At 34.1% G+C, this 14,077-nt stretch overlaps 1 protein-coding gene across 1 annotated transcript; it reads left to right on the forward strand.

Annotated features, from left to right (window-relative positions):
* Nucleotides 1–12,462: 12,462 nt before the first annotated feature.
* Nucleotides 12,463–13,740, forward strand: LOC113766207 (protein FAR1-RELATED SEQUENCE 5-like). Its single transcript, XM_027310418.1, has one exon. It carries the CDS (start codon nt 12,463–12,465, stop codon nt 13,738–13,740), a length of 1,278 nt encoding a protein of 425 aa, XP_027166219.1.
* The last annotated feature ends 337 nt before the right edge of the window (nt 13,741–14,077 follow it).

The raw sequence follows: 14,077 nt of genomic DNA on the forward strand, positions 1-14,077 counted from the left end.
CATGCAATGTCGAAAAATGTTTGAAGAGGAGCAAAGATTAAAGGCAAGGCAATGGGGCAATCGGAATTTATTGGGGCGGCAAAGCAAATGCTGAAACTTATTGGGGCGGCCGCATCAATGGTTGTCAATCTCTGAAGGAGTATTACTGCCTCTATCGAGCAACAGACAGTGTTAATGTAGTATGTCGTTAAACGCCCACATGATCATGAGTCGATCAAGCTCTTTCTCTGAGTTCTTACTCATTGCAGCTATTTTATTATGTTTTCCATCATAAATATTGATGCAACTTGCCTTGCAAGTGAAAAAACAAGCTCTTATAGACTTCAAGAAAGATGTAAAATATCTCTCGAGTTGACTCACGCCTTGAAATATTGACGATGTTGATTGTTGCCACAGGGAAGGAATCGTTTGTAGCTATAAAAGTGGCCATGTGACCACCAGTGCAGCATCTTATTGGCTACAAATGATTAATATGATCCCTCCTTTGATAGAATTATACTTGTGTTCTTGTTATCTTCTTCAAGTTCCTCCATTTGTTGACACCAATTTTTCATCTTTCTGGAAATGATTTTAGACGTTTCATCCTTAGATGAATTTTTGGTATTACTGCACTTGTTTCTTTGAAAGGTCATTACCATTTAATAATAAATGCAATAATGCATGACTGAGTCAAATCAACACTATCAATTTTGTCAAATTTTAGCATGTTAAAATTGTCAAATCAACACCGTCATAGTGTAGATAATGACTAAGGCTATTATTAAACTTGCACATTCCACACGTACAGAATTCAAATCAGATACTTTCAACACAAAGTATGCCGTCTTTGAGGCCTTGATCCTTTCTATACGGTATTCAATTGGCCATTAATGTGATTAGGGAAGGAATATAGGTATCATTGATTCATATATTCCTTCCCTAATCACATTTGCATCATACATGCTAATTTACAAATAAATCACTACATAAACTTCCAAACAATAGCAATCAATTTCTCATTCTCTCTGACACAATTAGACCTTTTGAACTATTTGTTTTCAGGAGGTATTTCTCACTTTTTGTGTGAAGTGAAGAATGAAAACACAGGTCTTATAGTTCTGGATCTTAAAAAGAATTCTTAATCAGAAGAAATTCCTGATTGTTGGATGAATTACCGAAACATAACATACATCAGTTTGAAGAGCAATAAATTCATTGGAAGCATTCCAAAGCCATTGTTTTCTTTGGAATATCTGTCTCATTTGGACTTGGGCAGAAACAGCCTCACTGGTTCGATACCTTCGACTTTGTAAATCATAAAGAAATTTGCTTGACATACGTTTCTAGTCAATAATATTGGTGTCTGGCTTGGCTATGAGGCCATTCTTTCACAAGGATTTGGAACTATACAGGAGATTTGCGAAGCAATTTGACGTTTGATCCTATGGGTAAGATGGACATCAGGAGTGGTTTTGTGTACTTCTGGTGGATGTGAATTCAGTTATATGCATATTTATTTGTTCATGTTGCAATCCCAAATCTTTGATAGAGAATTTTGTGGTTCGATACAAATTTTAAGTCATTTTTGGAATCTCAAATCTCCTATAGGAATTTTCACACTTGGTACCATTTTTTATTCTTAAGACGATCTTGGGATATTCTCACTTACTATCCAAGAAGTGAACCCCTATATCAGTTCCAGTGCAGTGTACGCAATAGATATTTTGCATTGAGAACAACCATTTTTGACCATTTTTAATCGAGATACCATTAACCAATTTTTAACCATCAAAAATTGTTGACAATTCTGGTTTTCATACTATAAGACAAAGAAATTTTTTGATGTCTCAGCCACGAACTAACTGATATATAATCATGCAAACATTTTTTGAACTTGGAAAATTGTAATTAAATACAAAAAATGCATGACAATTACAATATTAAAAATTTTCTTTTAGTTCAACTCTTGAAAATGATTAAATAGAATGGCATAACTATTTAATAAAAAAATAGGGTAAAAAACAAAAAAGAGTAGGTAGAGATAATTGTAGTGTCACGCAGGTATACCTTATACCTTTCAACCTGAAGAGCCAATAAGTGAGAATAATATTGTACACCTACCGCATTGAGAACGAAGAGAAAATGATACCCAAGAAAGAGATGTTGGCACATAACTACTGTACATTAGAGTCCAAATGGAAAAAATTCAGAACAAGCAATGCAAAAACTGAAATACTCCGCAAAAAGTACAGGCAAAACATCTGTCGGATGTAGCTAATGGATTACAAATCCACTCCAAAATCCTTGAGCTAGTAAAACCAGTTCAATTCACTATCAAAGCCTTTCTAGTTTTGCTTAAATACAATAGTGAGGGTATTCCTCCCTAAAGCAAGATTCACAATATCAAATTACCAAATTACTTTCATATAAAAATGACGTGCTGTAGAACATAAATTTGTGTGTTTGTTGATCTAACTCCTTTTGACCATACCTCAAGAGAAGTAAATAATTATCCCAAGGATTATTAACTTCTGTGTTTGTTGAACTACAGTCAAGAAAACATAAATTTTGTTGCCTTTTTTTTTTTAGATTTTGTTATATCCTGAAAGTAATTTGTCCAAAACTCAAAAGCACACCATATTCATGATGGAGAAATAAACCCTTAACCTGTTTTACGATTCAAAATATATCAAAATCCTCGGCTTCTGAGCATATTGAGAACGGAATTTTTAGATTATCATGCTTTGGTTGTGGTATATTCTCAACCCAGCTTGATGATGATTTTGTCTTATAAAGGCAGAAGTTTTAACCTATCATACCTCAGATTTAGTAGATAGCATCCTATTGCTGTTTGGGAACCTAAATAGTGACTTTTTGAGCAAAAATTGGTGCAGCATTTTAGTTCACAATCAAAATTGCCAACTGCGATATTACAAGTGCTCCCATGAGTGGGACTGTTATTGTTTTTGTAGAACATAAACATTGAACTCTACAAGTACAATTTCACCTATATAAACATTGAAGTGATGCCATTTCAGCAAGAGTTTGAATAGACTTTTATAGATGGTTGTGAAATTAGGATTAGCATGTAACTAAAATAGCTCTAAAGCTAATATTAACCTCTTGGAAAAAGAAGATAATCATTAATTGTGTTGTGTTTTCGTCTTCTAACATATAAGAGCTATAGTTTAATTTAAGAATGTTAACAACTCCATTAAAAATTTAAATCACCTACACCAGTTGGAAGTTTAAATGAAGAGACACTTCTAATTATGCTTAAGATTCATCAGTTAAAGTTGTAGCATTGAAGACTTCATGGGTTAAGATAAATAAGTTTTGCAAATTAGTGGGGGATTAATGGGTAGTTTGCAAAAACTATGCAAATCTGTCAAAGTGGATATTCATGGCCCAAACTAAATGTTTTGAACTCCGACCGACCTGTGTCAAGATTTAACGATAGTTCTCCGGAAACTGTGGCTCCGGCCGTCCCAACTCCAGTACTTGTAACTATTTAAAATACAGAAATAACTCTTCAAACACGTCTTTTATAACGAAGATTCAATCAGAATTGAAATACGATTTTTATGCTTTGTTTTGAGAAATCAGGAGAATTGTTTTGTTAGATCCTGTAGAAGATTGCCTTTATTGTGGAAGCAAATTCTTCGCAGGTATAGTGATTCTTTCACACCTTAAAGCAAAGTAAGTGGAGTGTCTTTGTAACATGCGAAAAATCTAATCATGATAAAAATCGAAGCTGGGTAAAAATTATATATGAACAGCCAGGATATTCCAGATATAGAGGCCGATGAACATGATTATAGTACAAAACAGCAAGATATTCAAGCTATAGTGGCCAATGAATATGATTATGGTACAAATTTTGATAAAAGCAATAAGACATAATAGAAACTTAGTGGTATAGTAATTTTCTTAGTACATAAATGGATGATCATTCATGTTAAGGAGAAAAATCCAACGAAATACACCAAAAAAGTCCAATATATAAGTCAGAAACCCAACATTAACCTAAAAGATTAAACTGATAGATCCCAACCCCTTACTTATATATTAAATGCTCTTGCACTTTGGTGGGTTTCCAAGATCTTTTCGATGACTTATGGTGTGTTGAAGAGATATCTATCTAATCTCATAATCAGCCTAAGGTAGCAACCAAACCAAGGAAACTTTCCTATGCAGAAAATATAGCAATTTCTGGTGATCCTGGCTAATGTCGAAACAGCAATGGAACCAACGGAATCGAGGAAAGTTTAAAGGAAATACAGCTCTTTTTTCGTGATCCTAACTAATCTCAAAACAACAATGAAACTAACAGAACCGAGAAAAGCATACGAAAAAAAAAGATACATAAAATACAGCTCTTTTTTGTTTATCCTGTCTAGTCACGAAATCAAAAGCTCATACTATTGTTAGGTAAAAAAACCCTGAGAGTCCACCAAAGAAACCCAATATATAAATCAGAAATTCAATATTGATCGAATTTAAGCTATTAGGTTCGATCCTTTACATATTAAGCCTCCTTTTTTCCACCTCTCAAAGTAACATGGGATTCAATTCCCTACTCATGAATCTAATAATTAGACAATTAGAGTGGCAATATGGCAAGAAGACTCTTTCTTTGCATGAAATGCTACTAACTGATTGGTTCTAACTGCTGAATATATGAGATAAGCTGAAAAAAAAAACGTTTCAGTTGGTCTCTTTTGCGCAATGAGGAACAAGATAGGATAATTCTGCCTTCACATCTATATAACTTTTAGGGTTAATTGCAGCTTCCCTCTGCGATTGTGGGGGTCACTTACACTTTCCATTTGAATGTGAACAAAAGGTTTTCACTTACACTTACTTCGCCACCGTTTTTGACCGTAAGTGTTGTTGACAATTCTGCTGTTTATATGGTAACCCGAAAAAAAATTTCCTTTCTCAACCAACTTGCACAATCAATTTCATAAAGTAGAACGTGTTTTGCATTTTACCCCTACATCCGGCTTTTCCCAACTTTTATATTTATTTCTAAAACCTTTAGTCAACTCTAGTTTGTAATAACACCCAGGATAAATAATCTAAAAAATCATCTTTAGCATAATAATGAAAAAATATTACACTTTACCTCCTATGGTTTAGTGTTTTTCTGTAGAATCCCCTATGATTTTAAAAGCTATATATAGCATTTTCATGGTTTGGATCAAAATGTCAAAATGACGGAAATGGTCATTCGTAACGAAACTTTTAAAAATATCAAAATTACCCTTCCTGTATGGTTTTATGTTTCACCATATAACCCCCTTATGGTTTAATACTTTACCATATAACCCCCTTATAATTTTTAAAATATGCATATAACCCCCTTGATTAAAAAATAATTCTCAACTTTACATAAGAGTATTTTTGACATTTTAGGTGACTCCGTTACGAATGATCATTTCCGTCACTTTGACACTTTAATTCAAATTACAAGGGAGTTATGTATAACTTTTGAAACCATAGGGGGTTATGTAAAAAATACTAAATCACAGGGAGATAAAGTGTAATTTGTCCTTAAAACAACCTTCATGTTTGTTTTTCCTTTGTCTTATTTTCTGGCTTTACTAATTTTATTACATTGTTACAACAAAAATTTTACTACATGAGTGCGTCAATGACAGCAATATAAGAGTTAAATCCTAACATATGTGCTTAGAAAGAGTGAATTTTACTTCGGACCAATATCCGTCTCTAAACAACGTAATGTATAGATAAAGCAAGAAACCAAAAACGGCCAAAAAGAACCTTCATCTCCCTCAATCCAAAGCATCTCTTTAACTTGGCAATTTTATGTTCGCGTGATTTCTTCCTAGGTTGTTTCAAATCATTTCAAAAAAAAATCTGAAACGCGAATCATGAACCTCTTATTCTTTTTTGTGGTGCTTTCCATTGTATGTTAAATGTACTTATTGAAGTGAAACTAAGAGTAGTTAAAAATCATAATGAGTTTTTTTATTTCACTAATCAAGCCAGAAACGACTAAATTCTTATCCAAATCAAATTTCATTGGGTGTGTTTGGATTGAAGATTATTTCATTTTATTTACACCTTATTTACACATACTGATTTGATTGCATCAGCAATACATTTTTCAATCACTTTTTTATCTCATATATAATCATATCAAAAAAAATATTATAATAAAAATATTTCAAATAATTTACCATCTAAATTGACTCAAATGCCTAGATCTGTTACATCATGACATCAAATCATAAATGAGAAACACGACTGTGAGTTTTCAGAACCATTGCTTCCTTGTCAATGGTACGGATACCTTTATGGTGGGAACCTGCCTATGGTAGGAATGGTGACAGGGAGCGACACGTGTTGGGGGCAAAACGGTCCAAACGGAGACGTTAAAGTGATGGTGAGTGCGTGGAGAGGAAATGAAGCAGACAGCGTGCGGAATGAAGCAAACAAAGCACACAGAGTTCCGTACTATCGTCCTGGGTTGGGACAGGATGTCTTATTGCAGGTTAGAAGGAGAGGCATTTATTGTATTTGCAAATGTACCCATTACCGCAGCAAAAATGCTGCAAATGCCTTGGACAAAAAATGTGCGTAAAGAAGGTTCAGAAATTTGAAGAAAGAAAGAATGATTAGCGCACAGCAGTTATGAAAAAAAACTTATGCGAAGCAGTTTTTTTTTTGTTATTTGAAATAACAGAAAAGTGTTGTATTCATGATTAAAATTGAGTACGTGACTTAGTGTGGAGTTTTAATATACTTGGATAAATACTCGATCGTATGTGAATAAATTAGTTTTTTTACACAAAAAATTTATGCATATATAAATTTTTTGTGTAAAAGTTTTATAGGAAAGTAACCGAAGAATTTTGTCCGCGCCGCAGAAAAAAATGGACAAGTCAAAAAACTTGGTCTGAAAGGGAAAGATACAGGTTAATAGCATTATTGTTTAAAGTTCTGAACAAAGACATATATTTATGCTAGTTAAATGGCGGTACTTTGACATTTAGTAAAGGAAAATCATAGAAAGCAGTCCATTTACGGAAAAAAGGTGTGGGTAATAAGAATACCAGCTCTCAACGGCCTTTTTTTTATTTCATCCATTAAATAACTTTTTTTATGTAAAAAAAAGTACTCTGTTCTTGTAATAGATAAAATCCATAAAAAGCTGCTGTTTTATGGGAAAATGGGTACTCTGTTCTTGTAATACATAAAAATCATAAAGAGCTGGTGTTTTATTGGATGACGGATTTTTTTATTCCGATACATTATTTTGTTTGTGGCAAAAGAGCTGTTCAACAACTGCTATTTCACCAAAAATATTATTTTACGAAACCATTGGATAACAGTTCAAATACTTTCCCAAATTTGGTATTTTAAATAATGAATACTGTGATTTGAAATACCAAGTCTGTGAATGTGTTTGAACTCTTATTCATTGATATCGTAAAGTATCATTTTTTCATCAAATTTCATCTCTTTAAAACCCATTATTCCGAATACAACTTCTTTAACCCGATTAAATTTTAATGTACTTGTTTTCGAATACAACCCCACCTCTTTATGGCTTTATCTATTACAACAACATACTATCCATTTTCCCATAAACAAATTTATTTATTGGATAAAATAGAAATAAAACCGTTTTCCAATAATACACTGCGTATTTCTCTGAAAAACCCATTTATTGGAAAATGGGTATAGTTTAATTTTATGTCATCAATAAATTTGTTTATGGAAAAAATGGGTGTTAAGGCGCTGGTATTTCGTGGGATAACGATGCTTTAGCATATCAATGGATATCAGTTAAAACACATTCACATATTGGGTATTTTAAATAATCAAAATTGGTTCCATTTTAATTACATGTTTTTTACGGTGTTTTTCACAAACATCACTGCAGTATTTTGAACGTCAAATACAGGTACATTACATATCTGATATTCTTTCCCCTAACACACCAATCAAATTGACTTTTGTGCTTTGTCTTACAAAATGGGTTTTTTTTATTTCATCCATTAAATAACTTTTTTTATGTAAAAAAAAAGTACTCTGTTCTTGTAATAGATAAAAGCCATAAAAAGCTGCTGTTTTATGGGAAAATGGGTACTCTGTTCTTGTAATACATAAAAACCATAAAGAACTGGTGTTTTATTGGATGACGGATTTTTTTATTCCGATACATTATTTTGTTTGTGGCAAAAGAGCTGTTCAACAACTGCTATTTCACCAAAAATATTATTTTACGAAACCATTGGATAACAGTTCAAATACTTTCCCAAATTTGGTATTTTAAATAATGAATACTGTGATTTGAAATACCAAGTCTGTGAATGTGTTTCAACTGTTATTCATTGAATACTGTGATAAGGAAAGTAACCGAAGAATTTTGTCCGCGCCACAGAAAAAATGGACAAGTCAAAAAGCTTGGTCTGAAAGGGAAAGATACAGGTTAATAGCATTATTGTGTAAAGTTCTGAACAAAGAGATATATTTATGCTGGTTAAATGGCGGTACTTTGACATTTAGTAAAGGAAAATCATAGAAAGCAGTCCAGTTACGGAAAAAAGGTGTCGGTAATAAAAATACCAGCTCTCAACGGCTTTGTTATCAGACCTCCAAAGAATCAGCAAAGTCCCAATAGTTGAGATACTAATTTTTTGCAATTTATGCGGAATTAAATTGTTTGTTGCAATGTAAACATATGAATGAAAATTAGTGATTGGAAAGCACTTAAGTCAAAAGGATTTGTGTAAAAGGGAAAGGAAATGCCGAAATGTACAGGGCTTGTATTTCACGATCGAAGGACTAGAGTGCTGTTTTTGAAAAGTACCCAGAAAAGTATGTAACCCAAGCGGAACCGAATGTTTGTTAATTAAAATACCAAACCTTTGATTGTGTTTGAAATGTTATCCATTGGCATGGTAAAGTACCAAGTTTGCATGAAACACCTCATGTCCAAAACCGGTTTTGGACGTTTAAAAAATGTCAATGGTGGATTAAGCAAAATAAACCGGTTTTAAAATAAAACACTTGCTCTTTATGGCTTTCCCGCATGATACGAACAAAGTACCAAATTTTTGCTTAAAAAAAAGTAGGTTTTGGATAAAATGAAAAAAAAAACCCGTTTGCAATAACACAGCAGCTATTGACGGCTTTCTTCCGTAATACGAACAAAGTACCCGTATTTGCATAAACCGCTTTATTTAGGAAATTAAATGAAATAATTCCATTTTGTCGTAAAACACCATCTCTTTATGGCTTTGCACTAGTATAAGAATAGAGTACGGTTTGTTTGCATAACGGCTGGTTATTTATCCGGGAAAAAAAACCAGCCTGTTTTTCAATAAAACAGTAGCTGTTGATGGCTTTCGTCCGTTAATGGAACACAGTGTCCATGTTTCGACATACCATATTGTTTTTGGGATAAAAATATAATAAATCCATTTTGTCGTAAAACACTAGCTTTTTATGGCTTATCCAGCATTATAAGAATAGAGTAGCCTTTTAATTTTTTTTGCATAACAAAATTTATTTATGGGAAAAAAAAAAATTAACACCGCTGTTCAGTCGAACACTAGCTTTTTACGACTTTGCTCCATTATAAGAACAGAGAACCCCGTTGTCCATTTGAAAATGTATGTGGCGGAGAAAGTAAAATAAACCGATTTCGAATAAAACAGTAACTGTTTATAGCTTATAAGAACTGAGTACCCGTTGTAGGGGTGGAAAATTTTGTTTACGGGAACAAAATTTTAATCAGGTTTGCAATAAAACAGCCTGCAATAAATTTTGTGAATTGCAGTAAGTATATTTCAATTTCTAAATTTGAATTATGTATTTGAATATGTATATTTGAATTATATTTTAATATATTTCAATTTGTATATTTCAATGATGTATTTGAATAGGTATATTTCAATTATGTATATTATATATATTATATCAATGTGAATATATTTAGTTCAATTATGTATAATATTATATATATTATATGAATTGAAATAAATAATATATATTTATATAAATACATTTATTTATATATAAATTAATAAATATATTTACTAAATTTTGTTTCATAATATATATTAATATGTATATTATGCATAAATTAAATTCAATATTAATGTGTATTATATATTTTATACATTTGTAATATTATATATTTATACATACAGATTACAAATTTTTTATTTTATTTGTAGTATATTTTTATATATTTATAATATATTTGCATAAATATTAGATAATATAATATATAATATATTACACATTTATATAAATGTACATTTATACATAATATATAAATATTTATGTATATTTATAATAGACATTTATATTATTTATAATATCTAATATAATACATTTATACATTTACATTAATATACAAAATATTAATTTTACCTTTATACATAATATTAATGCATGTACACATTTATATTAATTATATTAATACATTTGTACATAATATTAATATATATTTATAATATATTAATTTATACATTTTTATAATATTGATTTATAATTTATATGTTTTTAATAATATACACTTATACATGTAAATGTACATTTATATTATGTATTATATATATTTATACATTTATATTAATATACATAGTATTAATTATACATTTATACATAATATTAACACGTATATACATTTATACTAATTATACAAATACATTGCTACATAATATTAATATATATATTAATTTATACATTTATACTAATATACACTTATAATATGTATGGAAAACAAAATCATATACAGCGGAAATATGTATGCAAAAAAAAATCATGCGAAACAAAATGTCGTTCCAGGTTCATATAATAGACAAACGCCATAAACAGCTGCGACTTTATAATATGTATGCAAAACAAGCCTTAATATACAGTTATTATAAATTTAAATTTTTATGCAAAACAAAATCATGAAATATGTATACAGCGGAAAAAAGATTATTTTAATAACTTTTTGTCTGCGCATAGGGCATGCCAATTTTTACATTTACTGAATAACAAATAGTGAAGAACGGTGAGGCGGGAAAAAGAAGGGCCGAAACTGATTTGGGAAAGTAAACCCTAAATAAAGGTAATGGATTGTCGGGACTGTTGCTTGTTTAATTTCGGTGTAGCCCCAAAACAGGACTGAAGCGGGGAAAAATGTGTACATAGCTTCACCGTCTTTTGTTGTGAATGTCCGACATAGTCAGCGGAGGTACAGCGACGCTGGCGATTTCATGAACATCAATTGTCTTCTACAAGACTGCGAGTAAGGTGCGTTAGTTGTTTTCCGTATATTCCGGAGATCTGCGTTGTAATTCATTAATACCTGCAAAGGGGAATCCAAAGGGTGTGCAGATAAGGAGGTGCGGTATTGCAAGTGTGTCCTATTGTCCCTCGCGTCGCCACTTCCCGTGGATGGAAGGCAGCAGTGGCGAGTATCAAACGACGACGCATGTTTGTATGTGTTTATGTTCCGTTTCCGTTTAGGTTGGACTGAAATATTGTGCCATATTGCATCATGAAATTGCAAGAACAAGGCTGTAGCGATTAAGCTGTATGTTGTGTAACCTACAGTGATTGTCACAGGGGGAATCTTTAGCCCACTTTCAGTGGATTGTGATGTAGTCATTTTTGCCTGCAAGAACATAGTGTACATCAGACAACTTTGTTCGTCACCTATGATGCCATTGATTGATTAGCTTCATCCCTTACCTGTATTGCTTATTACAGGTTCGTAAGCTCATTTTGAGTCTTCCATTGGTGGTGTTGAATTGCAAAGTTTGTTGGAGACAGTTTTGAACGCAACAAAGTTGAATAAGCCCGCATAGCAGAATTAGCAATAAAAGTGGTAACATGAAGCAAATGGGATTGCGAATGCAAATGGTGGAAGGGCATCCATGGAGCACACGGGATGTTGGTGCGAGTGCCGAAGGTGAAGAAAGTGGCAACAGATTAAAAATTGTCCATTCAACAACCAACTGCAGAACTGAACGGATTTTAGGGCAGGGTGCTGTAGGGGACATTGTTGGTCAAGACGGGCCAAATGTAAACGCTGCATTCCACTGTATTGATGATATAGATGTAGGTAGCATGGAGTTTGACAGCATTGAAGAGGCAGAAGCATTCTATATGATGTACGCAAGAGCAACCGGTTTTGGGGTACGAAAAGGGTCCAAGAGAAAAGATAAGAAAGGCGATGTCCGAGTGAGGTCATGGCTTTGCAATAAGGAAGGCGAAAGACATGAAAAGCACCTGAACAGAGGCGATCGAATAAGGGAACCGAAGGCAGTAACAAGAGTGAACTGTCAAGCACATTTGAAGGTTCGATTACACGAGTCGAAACAAAAGTACGTTGTTGTACAATTTGTTAGTGCACATTGCCATCGTTTGTGCAGTCCTGAAAGTGTTAGTTTCATGAGGTCGCATAGAAAGGTTGGGAAGTCGGACCTGCAATAGGCAGTACTTATGCAACAAGCAGGAATAAGAACAAGTCACATTATGAGACTACTAGCTGTACAGGCTGGGGGATACCGCAACCTGGGTTTCCATGAAACAGATATGTACAATGCGCTGAATCGGCAGAGGCAGGTAGCAGTTGGTGATGGGGACAGCGATTCGGCACTTGCATTCTTGTTAGGCAAGCAACGAGGTGATCCGAATTTATTTTTCAAATATTCTGTAGATGGCCATGGCCGCCTGAATCGCTTGTTTTGGGCTGATTCCGTGTGTAGAGACGACTATAGATGCTTTGGGGATGTGCTAGTGTTCGACAGCACGTATAATACAAACCAGTACAGATTTCCATTGGTTGTGTTGTGTGGGGTTAACAATCACTACTCGACATGTATCTTTGCGTGTGCTTTTATCGTTCGCGAAGGAGATGAGGGATATGATTGGGTTATAAGTACATTCTTAGAAGCAATGAATGGGAGGAAACCGATAGCAGTGGTGACAGATGGGGACAAGTCCATGCGAAAGTGCATTAAAAAATTCATGCCCACAGCTAAGCACAGACTTTGCAGCTTCCATTTGGAAATGAATGCTGCTACAAATGTAAGGGACAAAGAGTTCTTGCAGGCATTCAAGACCTGCATGTTTATGAATTCTACAACAATTAATTTTGAAACGAGGTGGGCAGGGGTTGTCAGACGTTTTCGGCTTGAAAATAACGAATGGGTTAAGAAGATGTACCGCAAGAGGGAGCTCTGGGCTATGGCTTTCCTGAGAGGCAACTTTTTCGGAGGAGTGCGGAGTACCCAAAGGTGCGAGAAAATGCATCAGGTCTTAAAATTACATCTGACCCCCAAGTTGAAGTTTTTTGAGTGCCTTCAAACATATGACTTGGAGGTGGGCCGGTTGCGACATGAAGAGAGGCGTCAACGGGCTGTCACAGAGCACACTACCCTTCTCGGTGCGACACAGCTGCAGGCGCTGGAAAAACATGCTGCTGAACTGTTTACTAGGTCCACTTTCGTTGTGGTACGGGAGGAAATGAAGAAGCAGGGGCTATTTTGTATGATTAATGGCAGGGATGATGGAATAAATGCTGTGCACTTCATGAAGCATCCGTACAATTACTCCTACTACACTGTGGTGTATAACAGGTCCACGCGACATATGAAGTGCTCGTGCCTGAAAATGGAAACACACGGCCTGCCTTGTTGTCACATGTTTCGTGCAATGCTATTTGAGGAACTGAAAAAGATCCCTCCAAACTGCATCATGAAGAGGTGGACTCGATAGGCAAAGGAATGCGTAATAAGTGAGGAGGGGGCTGAAACAAGCAGCTCAAACCTCACAGAGATGTCCAGATACTCTACGCTGCTTTCGGCAGCAAATGATGTATGTAGGAATGCGTGCAAGACGTCGGATGGATTCAGAAATGCATTGGAACTGTTCCAGAATGAGTCAGTTGGAACTGAGAAGGTGCAAGGCAAGAGGCAAAGAGGCCAGGGCTGTGGAGCTGTGCAACTGACCAATCAAACAGGGGGTCAAAGGGATTGGGTTAAGGACCCAGAATTCATTGCAGCACGAGTCCTGTGTCGAGGAAAACCGAGGTAGGCAACAATATGTATGGCGT

This window comes from Coffea eugenioides, chromosome 3 (genome assembly GCF_003713205.1).
Source record: "Coffea eugenioides isolate CCC68of chromosome 3, Ceug_1.0, whole genome shotgun sequence".
NCBI lineage: Eukaryota > Viridiplantae > Streptophyta > Magnoliopsida > Gentianales > Rubiaceae > Coffea > Coffea eugenioides.

What these genes read in the sequence shown, in the direction of transcription:
- LOC113766207 (XM_027310418.1), top strand. Translation starts at nt 12,463, where the DNA reads ATGCAACAAGCAGGAATAAGAACAAGTCACATTATGAGACTACTAGCT.